The sequence below is a fragment of the Martes martes genome (genome assembly GCF_963455335.1).
Source record: "Martes martes genome assembly, chromosome: 13".
NCBI classification, from domain to species: Eukaryota; Metazoa; Chordata; class Mammalia; order Carnivora; family Mustelidae; genus Martes; species Martes martes.
This window is the reverse complement of record NC_137901.1, coordinates 91673388-91683441: the sequence shown is the minus strand read 5'-3', so window position 1 is coordinate 91683441 and position 10054 is coordinate 91673388. Positions and strand designations below refer to the sequence as shown.

Sequence of the window (10054 nt, the reverse complement as noted above, 5' to 3'; positions counted from 1 at the left end):
TGTTCTGGCTCTACGAAGACACTTCTCACTCCCTGGGGACTAAGCAGATTGATTCACTCAGTTCCCGTAAACCAGGGACACGTGGGTAGGGGAGAGAGGATACGAAGATCGGCAGTCGGCAAAGTTGTCCTACTCATTTTTTCATTCATTACCCGTGACATTCCTTGAAAAGGGACACGTGATACAGCATAGATGCCCCTTCCAACAAGGGCTAAAGTCCTGATTTTAGGCAATCACTATTAGTTTCCTACCGTTGCCATGACAAATTATAAAAATCTAGAGCTTCTTTCAACAATACGTATTTATTGGCTTGCAGTTCTGGGAGTCAGAGGTCTGGGCTGCTTTCTCTGCTTTGGGGTTCAGAAGGCTGAAATCAAAGTGTCAGGGGTCACCTGTCATTAGGGGGCACCAGGAAGAATCTGCCACCAACCTCAAGCAGCGTGTTGACACAGCACAGGTCCCTATAGCTCAAGACCGAAGTCCCCGTTTGCTTGATGGCTGTCAGGGGGCAGCTGGCATCCTCCCTTAGCTCCTAGAAGTACTGTCTTCAGTCCTTGTATGTGAACCCTACATTTCAGAGCCATCGATGGAGTACGGACTCCATCCCACGGTGGGGGACTCTCTGTCGTCCTCTCTGCCGCATCTCCTCTTCCCGCTGGAGAAAAGCCCTCCACTTGCGAGGGGTCAGGTGGTGAGACTAGGTCCACCCCCATAATCTGGTAAAGTCCATAACCGGTCACCATGAGGTACCGTGGCCATGCTGCCTATATACGTACATGACAGAGAAAACGATGACGGAGTATGTACTATCCACACTTCATTCTTTCCCAGTCAGGGAAGAAAGCTCTGGTCGACAATTCAACATTATCCCATGAGTTGCTGCCCATGTTATGTGTTTAGGAGTAATAGAGGGCGGGGAGGAGACAGCAGGCAGGGCCAGCCCTGGCTGGAGAGAGCGGTTACCCCCAGAGCCTGAGAGAGTAGTGCTGACTCACCTGCAGGCCCCGGAGGCGGTGGTCCCGGAGGCGGTGGTCCCGGAGGGGTGCAGAGACCACGGGGTTCTGGGAACCGCAGGGCATGAGACACGGAGCACGGGAAACCATACAAAGAGGATTTTAAGAGTGATGCTGTGGACGCCTTTTACTGTTCTTTGGGATGCCTTGATCAGGATTGACCGTGGGCCTGCGTGTTTCTGCCGCAGCGCGCACGCCGGACGCTCGGGTGCCGCACCCGGGACCCAGGGGCGCCCGTGGTGGACATCAGCAGGTTTCCATGGAGGAGGTGCTTCCAGAAGAGCCTTTGTTAGGGTCATTCGGGGCCCGGAGCCTGTGCGCATCACCGCCCCACGGGGCCCTCCTCCAGCGCCGCGTACATCCCCGGTGTGCGTCCTGGAGGAGACAGCCCCTCCCGGGTGCGCGCGTCCGAAGCTGCACCCAGCGCTCTTCCACGGCCTCGCTGAAATGCTCGCCAAAACGTTCGCGATCTTTAAAAATAATGAGTGTGAAAGCACAGAAACAAAAAAGCAAATCAAGAGGGGACAAAAGGCACATCTGGCTGACCGAAGACGCGTCGCTGTACAACCCTGCCGGCCCCCAGGCCCCTGCCCCCCACAGACCCCCGCCCCGCCTCCCCAGGCCCCGGGCCCCCTCTCCAGGCCCCCACCCCGCCAGCCCCCAGACCCCCGCCCTGCCAGCTCCCAGGCCCCACCGCTTCCTCACGCGGGCCCCGACCTCCCCGCCGGGCCCGCCCCCTCCCCGCCGGGCCCGCCCCCTCCCCGCCGGGCCCGCCCCCTCCCCGCCGGGCCCGCCCCCTCCCCGCCGGGCCCGCCCCCTCCCCGCCGGGCCCGCCCCCTCCCCGCCGGGCCCGCCCCCTCCCCGCCGGGCCCAGTCTGTTCCACACCATGCAGGCCCCGCCTTCCTTCCAGGCCCCGCCCCTCGCGGCCCGGCCCCGCCCCTCCGGCCGCGGCCTCACCGCCGAGGCTCCCGCAGGCTGCGTGGGCCAGGGTGCGGCGCGGCCGGGCATGCGCAGAGCGTGCAGGCGCGGTTGCCGGGGCAGCGCCGGCCCGTGGGGAGAGCGGTGGGAGCGCGCGGCGCGGAGCCGGCCACCCGCGGGCTGAGGCGGCGCGGCCACTGAGAGTCCGCGGCGGCCGGAGGCGGCGCCGGGCAGGCCTGGGCGGCGGGGCGAGGCGCCCGGGCCCGTGGGGATGCGGGACCGGCTGCCGGACCTGAGGGCGGTGAGCGGCGGACGGGCGGCGGATAGCGGTTCGGGCCGGGCGGGGCGGGGCGGGGAGGCGCGGGGGCCTGCGGGGCGGGTGGGGGCGGGACCGGCGGGAGGCGGGCGGGGGTCGCTGTCCCCACCGTGTCCTGGACGCTGCCCAGCGAGAGGCGGGAGCGCTTGTCCCCTCGCGGACAGACGGGGAAACTGAGTCTTTGAGAGCGCGGTCGGCCCGGGCGCGCGGGGCAGTGGCCGGGCCTCGAAGCCGCTTTCCTGCGCCGCTCGCTGCTCGCCGAGGCTGAAGGCGCTTCGGGGCATCAGACGCAGCCCTTGGGACGACCAGAGCCCACCGACCTGTGGTCGGTCCCCCCCCGCCCCCCGTGGGCGGGTGTGAGCGCGCGACAGCAGGGCCTTGTGCCCGTGCCCACTGAGACCCGGGGTCTAACACGGGACGCGCCCGCGGAAGGAGGAAGGCACGCGAGGCCACCTGCCTGCGGGCGCGGGGTGGGCGCGGGGGCGGGGGCGGGTGCCGAGCCCGCGGTCCCGGGGAGGAGCCGGCCTTCGGAGAACCGGGACCGCTGCTTGCCCTCTCTTCGCCGCCCGCGCTCCCAGCTCGGGGCAGCCAGTGGCCCTGGACTGAGCGCGGCAGGGGAGCTCCCTCAGGAGCCGGGCGAGTTGTGATGCGTGTGTTGAGGACGACAGCTCGACTGCTCAGGGGCTGAGACGGCGGCCGTGGGACCGGGTTGGGTGTTTGTAGAATGTGGGAGACGTGAGACATTTTAGGCCAGGAGTTAATGATGACCTTTTCTTCTTTAAAAATGCGAGTCATCGATGCCGAGTGGCTTATGTCTTGTATCCCACTGCACGGGGAAAGCCCCTGCCCTGTGCTGGGCCCCCTGCCCGAGACATGCATTGCACGCAGGGAGTGAACAACTCTCCTTTGCTTCTAGAGTGCCGCTGGTTATAGGTCGTGCTTACGAAAGATCAGGGGATATAGTCCCTTGAATCATTACCTGTGTTCTTGTGCATCCAATGAGGAAGCCTGGTTGGGGAAGGCAAAGGATGACCCTCCCTTGGGATCATAGAAGTCATGCTTTACATTGGTTCCTGGAGCCTTTCTTCATAGTGATTTTCTCCTTCCCGATTTGTTAGTGGCGGAATATTCTGATCTCTGCAGTTGAACTCCTGTTAAAAGTAGCAAATTACCACTCTCTCACCCGGTAGAATGTCTTTTCTGTGCCATGAGGAGCTCAAATACTTGTTGAGTGAAGAAATGCTGAGTTCAGGGGCACCTGGGCGGCTCAGTGGGTTAAAGCCTCTGCCTTCAGCTCGGGTCATGATCCCAGGGTCCTGGGATGGGGCCCGCATCGGGCTCTCTGCTCAGCAGGGAGCCTCCTTTCCTTCCTCTCTCTCTGCCTGCCTCTCTGCCTACTTGTGATCGCTGTCAAATATATAAATAAATACAAATCTTAAAAGAAAAAAAAGAAATGCTGAGTGCATCTGAACAGGAGAATTGTAACAGTGTTAGCAAACAGAAGATCTCCGAATAGATGTAATTCTGGGGAACAGTAAGAAAAATCTGTCAGTAGACTATATAAACAGCTTTTCTTGGCTTGATTAACCAAAAAATAATTCGGGCAATTATTTACCACTGCTGAAGCTTATGTATACGCAGCTGTCTCTGCTGTAGGGTGAGGAACACATATGACCCATTTTGATCTAGAATTTCAGAGCTAGCAGTGGCCTTCTCTAGTCCAGTACCATCCTGCTCTAGATCAAGACACTGAGCAATTGTAGAACAGACTGTTGGAAATTTCTGCTGGTGGAGTTGTCTAATCTTGGGCAAATTATTTTTAAAACTCTCAAAACCTTAATTTTCCTGTATATAAAATGGGGATAATAATATCTGTCTTGTTTACTAGTAGAAGGAGTTATGAAACATGAAATTATCTCCTGCGTGTGACACTCTGGGAGAAGGTGGGAGAAAATGCCATGTAATTATAAGTGCTATTAATATTTATTAGCTTTTTAATGGTTACAGAAAGTTATAAAAAGCAATTTTTATATAAAATATTAATTTAAAATCTAGTATAAAATATTAATTTAGAATTGACATATTTAAAGTTTAATAACTTTTAATATTTAAAAGCTCATCTGAAAATTGTCAGATCTAAAAGTCACACTTTTATTTTTCCTTAAGGAAATGTATCCTTTCCAAGTAGTTCTTGAATGAAGACTTGGATGTCCATACATGATCATGTTTCTAAACAGTTGGTGTTTTTTCCCTACCTAGGAGAATTTTAATTTGGTAGTTAACATGCCTCATCAATGATGTCCAAGCTGGTAAAATAGTTGTTTTGGGAAACCTCCAAAAATTTCCTTTATTAGCTGTTAGTTCTTTCTCCTGAGAAGATTATCAATGATAACCCCTTGGAAAAGACTTAAATATTAGTGTGTTCAATACAATTCATCAAATTCAGGTTTAGCTGCTTCTAACCAATGTTTCTCTTCTTGAGCAGCCAATCTCTTTGGGTGCAGAAAGTTAGTGACTTGTTCAGGATGATGCGGTTTCTGATTTCTAGAAAGTAAAAGAGCCATGTGTCCAAGAGACCCGTGAGTGCCAGGTCTCTAGGACAGGGTGTGCAGGATGCAGAGAGGTGGGAGCACACATGGAGGCAAATGGCCGAGGCAGGAGGAATACCTGTTCTCGGAGACAGGGACCCTAGATGTGTTATGATTGCCTTTTTAAAAAAGTTTGTGTATGCGAATGGACGTATTCTAGTTAAGAGTAGAGAAACTGGGCGCCTGGGTGGCTCAGTGGTTTAAAGCCTCTGCCTTCAGCTCAGGTCATGATCTCAGGGTCCTGGGATCGAGTCCTGCATCGGGCTCTCTGCTCGGCAGGGAGCCTGCTTCCTCCTCTCTCCCTGTCTGCCTGCCTCTCTGCCTACTTGTGATCTTTGTCTGTCAAATAAATAAATAAATTCTTAAAAAAAAAGAGTAGAGAAACTATGATTTTAATTGTGGGTATTGTTTACAGGATAATAAACACAAACACATGGTCATTCTGTGTCTTCATTAGTAGACCTAAGGGAAATGAGAAAATGAGTATTTTTAATCCCTGATTTAGGGTGCAAATATAGTTTATTAAAGGGCAGGAAAAGCTGCGCAGATATTTTGAAAGTTATTTTTTGACAGCTCCACTTGTGCGTTATAAAGATTCAGATTCCCATTTGTAAAATAAAACGTTTTTTCCTAAATACTTCACTGTCACTTAAAATGCTAAGAATTTTAGAGTGTATTTATCATTTCCTGTATGTGTATGTTTATAGTTTAGAATTTTATGGCTTATTTAGTTCTGCTAACTTTTTATATTTCATTTGTCGAAACCGTTCCCTCAGTTGGAATCCGTGGGTTCTCTGTTCTTTTTTTTTTTTTTTTTAAAGATCTTACTTATTCATTTGACAGAGAGAGATCACAAGTAGGCAGAGAGGCAGGCAGGGAGAGAGAGAAAGGAGGAAGCAGGCTCCCTGCCGAGCGGAGAGCCTGATGTGGGACTCGATCCCAGGACCCTGAGATCACGACCCGAGCTGAAGGCAGAGGCCCATCCCACTGAGCCACCCAGGTGCCCTATGGGTTCTCTGTTCTTAACTGTCATAAATATGTTCATTTGTAGGCATGATGTGTCTTTTTAAGACAACAAAACTTCAGCATTTCCACAGATTAATTCTTGTTTTGGACCTCAAGTCTCTTGTGAATTTAAGGAATAGAAAACCTAAGAGAACCAGTTCATGAAAGGCAGTTCATAAGAGGGTGTCCTCTTTGGTGCACGCTTTTCCTGGGCCGCCTTGGTCCCGTCATTGTCTGCTGTTGCCGATGTGGCCTCCCCCTTCCCTGCCTTTATGCGTGCTGCTCCCCACGTCCCCCTTCTCTGCCTGCCTGTCACGCCCTCATGGTCTCAGCGCATGCAGGCATCACCTCTGGGAAGTCTTCCTGCCCTGCTCTCTTCTTATGTCCCCAGAGGTGGCTGTCCTCCTGTCTCTGAGCACGGACAGTCCTGTTTTCTTCCAGACTCTTCACCCTTTCCAGGGCCGACTGGTGTGGCCAGTTGTGTTTGGAACTGCCGGGTTGAGCTGGTGTGTTTCCGTTTCAAGATCCCACGGTGAGGAAAATGGAGATGACAGTGGAATGTGTTGTCCTCAAGGCTCTTTGGGGTGCAAAGGACAGAAACCCATTAGCTACAACAGAGAAGGGAGGAGATTTATTCAAAGTAGAATGGTGGTGCCTCAGAACTGGGGGGCAGAATGTGCCACCTGGTCTCCCGCTGTGGGGTGGGACCAGGGACCACGGGTAATGCCCCCGCCCAGGTCACACCTGCTTTGTCTCAGCCCTGTGTGCATCTCTGCTGCTTGTGTCCTCTGTCCTCTCCATCTGCACCTCGGTCTCCTCCACCTTCTGTTCATTTGCTCCGCTGATCCCTCTGAATGGGACCCTGGTGCAGGGGCTGTGAGAAGGCAGATGGTGTCCTTGCTGCCCGGCCACTTGTGGGGGGCAGGCAGGAATGAGTAAGTTCCTGCTCTGAGGGAAATAGAGCAGGGAGGATGGCTGTGGGTGGGCTCCTTGGGGCCAGAATGAGAAGGAGAAGCCGGCAGGGGCGCGGGCCCGCAGAAGGCACAGCAGGCCCCGAGGCTCCAAGGTGGGGTCAAGTTGGTGTGAAGGACGGAAAGAGGGCTGGTTTGTCAGAGTCGTGGTGAGAGATAAGGAGAAACCTTTAAAGGGGTCATGGGGAGAAGAAGAGTCAAATTGCAGAAACGTCTCTGCAGTAGGGTTCTGTTGATGTAAAGTCTAAGTACCTGTAAAAGGTCTGTGTAGTATTCAGAGTGGAGACAAGCGCTCAGGCAAATACACCAACGTGAAACGAGGTGACATTCTGCCGCAGGGCGTCAGCCGCAGTAACGTAAACGCAGCAGGAAGGCACGTCACATACAGACGCCGGTAGACGGCTCTCCCTGTATTCAGTTACAGGCGTTCTTTGCTTTTACTTAAATGATCTGAGTTAATGTTTTCTAGCATCAAAGGTATCACGGCTGTATGTGTTTCAAGAAAATGTAACTTACGTGCCCACAGTTACTATCTGTGCAAGTGTTTTATCCAAGTCCAGATTCTGCTAACTTGGGATAGTTCGGCTTCTGTTGAAATCTTAACAGCATTCCAGTGGCGGATTATTCGTGTCTGTTGAGGAGTCCTTGCGCATGGACACTGCTCCGTGTCTGCTCCTGACAGTGGTCACTCAGGGAGAATTTTTTTCTCACTCAGGGAGAATTTTTTTATACGCCGCTTCGACGGAGGTCTCTTTTAAAATTTAACAGAAACGGAATGTTGATGTTTGAGTGTTTATCTTGCACTTTGACACTTTGGAAATCAAGCCCGTCACACTGGAGAGTATTCCCACTGCTTTTAGTAAGTGCTTTGGCACGAGTTGTTTCGTTATTCAGGGTAAAGCCGCGGCCAGGGCTGGGTCAGGGCTCGGACTCCACTGTCCTGGTGGGAGGGACTGGAGGAGGCCCTCCTGTGAGTAGCAGTGTTCTGTCTGCGGGGTCTCGCTTTCCCCTTTCCCTTCCTTAGGAATGGAGGACCTAAGACAGTGATGGAGCCCATCTCCAACTACCTGATAGCTTTGTGAATTCCCATTAGAGATAAGAAGTAGAGGTAAAGGTGGTAAATTAAGGATAAAGAAAGGAGACGAAGGAGAAAATGCATTCCAAGTCCTCTGGCTCTTTCCCGGTTGCAGGCAGAGAGGGCAGCCCCTTGCCTATAGGGCTGGCCAGAGATCAGGGGTGCGGCACGGGTCGGAGGGTGGAGGCAGCATGGGGCTTCCTCGGTCTGGTTTGCCGGTGGGCGCTGTGCATGGGGTGCAGTCAGCGCCCAGCGTGGAAGTGTGACGGCGATGTAACGTGCTCCCCACAGTGGCTTGAGGTTGGGAACTGTGTCCCCGAGCACCGCAGTGGGCCGCTGTGTCTCCTGGAGTGGCAGCTGGGGTTTTCTGTGGCATGGAGCCACCGGCAGGCGTGTTCTCTGTGTTACTCACCTGGGGTGACCTAGTGCCGTGGGGGTGGGGGGTGCGGGTGAAGCAGGACCGGTTGCAGGGAGATGGTGGTTGAACCATGTGGTGGATGCACCCAAGGCTCATTGTCGTATTCCTTCTCCTTGAGCAGCTTTGCAGCGTTCCCCAACGTTCCCCAGCAGGCAAAACCAAAGCGCCCTGTGTGAGTCTGCAGTGACTTTCAGAGCCGAGAGATGGGAGCGGCCCTGCGAGAGTCCGGGAGTCCGGTGGGGCGGACGCCTTTCTCATCTTTCTGGCCCCGGGCCACAGTTGGAACCGCCGCACTCACTCCTAAGTCAGGTTCACGTCCATTCACAGGAAGCCAGCTGGTTGCGTGGTGCTGTTTCACTCTTGCTCCTGACTCGAGCGGGATGTGACATAACTGTTTCCTGCTGAGACCCTGCCTTGGAGAAGGGAAGACGGATAGCCACCGTAGGGCGGTACAGGGCCAAGTCAGGATGAGTGGGGTGCGGAGTACACTCTGGGAAGCGAGGGGCAAGGCTGCCGCCAGGAGTCTGGAGGAGGGCCTGGTAGCAGACAGAGGACCTCTGGGGAAGCTCCTTCCTCTGAGGTATGGATGGAGAATTTTTAAGAGCGAGGGTATTTGGACTCAGATCGACAAGGGCAGCCCCTCTGTCCTCGGCGCCTCGGCCTCTGGCAGCATGGGGACAGTAGAATGAATGGGACCATTGGCCGAGTGTTGGAGCTGGCAGTGAAGGGCAGCTCTTTGTGGCCAGAGTCAGTGTGGGGGAGTTGTTGGTGGTGAGCTTTGTAAAGTGGGACAGATGGGGGGGCACATGCTGGCCCAGGACTGCTCTGCTCTGAGGACCTGAGCACAGCCCTGCACCGTGTGGTTTGTGTTCCAGCGTGTGACGCGGCGATGCGGACCCGGGCCGTGGGTGGTGGTTGGCGAGGGTGCTTCCTGCAGCCCCGGGTGCACCAGCAGCAGCGCTCTGTCTTCGCGAGCCAGGCCCGCCTGGTGGGGTTGAAGTACCCGGGGCTCCCCTTGACGTCCGTTGCGGTGGCGTGCTTGCTGGTGCCCGGCTCAAGTGTGGCTCTGCTCACAGCCGAGACTAGAATGAGCTGATGACACAGCCCTGTGACGCAGAGACCCCTTCGGTCACACAGGGGGACGGAGGTGCTTACAACCCGTCTCTGAAGGAGGTGGGGCCGGGAGAGCCCATGGTTCACAGACCAGGAGACAGACCTCGGAGGTTCAGGTGCTGCGGGGAGCAGTCTGGAGCCCACATCTGGGGGACGCTGCTTTCTTGCTGTGTCCCTTGTTCCCACCGAGGTTCACAGGCTGACGTCTGGGGTTAGGCCTTCTACGTCTGCTTTCCTAGGGACACATTTCAACTCGTCACACTTGTCCTGTTAACACAGACAAACCCAGCATTGTAAATAGCCCTCACCCAGGCGTCTTTCTCAACAGCTGTCGTCATGTGAGAGCAAGGTGGTGGCTCAGTGTGACTCAGGACGCTAAGGGGAGTCAGGGCACAGGGAACAAACAGGGTTATCACAGTGTGTGGCCACGCCTGTCTGAGGGGTGCCAGTGGGTCCCTCCAGCGAGAGAGAGTGTGTGCAGGCTCGTGCGGTGGTGCTTCTGCTTCCCCTTGCCCACTGCCCCCCTGGTCCTGTCGTGCTGGTCCCGCCCCGCTCCTCTGGTCCCCGCGCACTATGTCACCCTGCGATTAGGGCTTCCTCCCGTTCTCCTCCCGCAAGCCGCTCCTCTGAGCGAGC

General features: G+C 55.0%; 1 protein-coding gene and 1 long non-coding RNA gene across 4 annotated transcripts in view; one reads left to right on the top strand and one right to left on the bottom strand.

The window, feature by feature from the left end:
* Nucleotides 1-289: 289 nt before the first annotated feature.
* Nucleotides 290-1751, bottom strand: LOC308354396. The gene is made up of 3 exons (XR_013967859.1): nt 1708-1751; nt 996-1483; nt 290-764 (listed from the first exon to the last, which is right to left on the bottom strand). It is a non-coding gene; the product is annotated as an uncharacterized lncRNA (long non-coding RNA).
* Nucleotides 1752-2079: 328 nt separating this feature from the next.
* Nucleotides 2080-10054, top strand: part of STX2 (syntaxin 2) — a 32015-nt gene continuing 24040 nt past the window's right edge. For all 3 annotated transcript variants that reach the window (XM_080821816.1, XM_080821817.1, XM_080821818.1), the window contains exon 1: nt 2080-2233. In XM_080821816.1, coding sequence (XP_080677942.1) covers nt 2204-2233 — 30 coding nt within the window. In that variant the 5' untranslated portion in view covers nt 2080-2203. The remainder of the gene's footprint in view (nt 2234-10054) is intronic.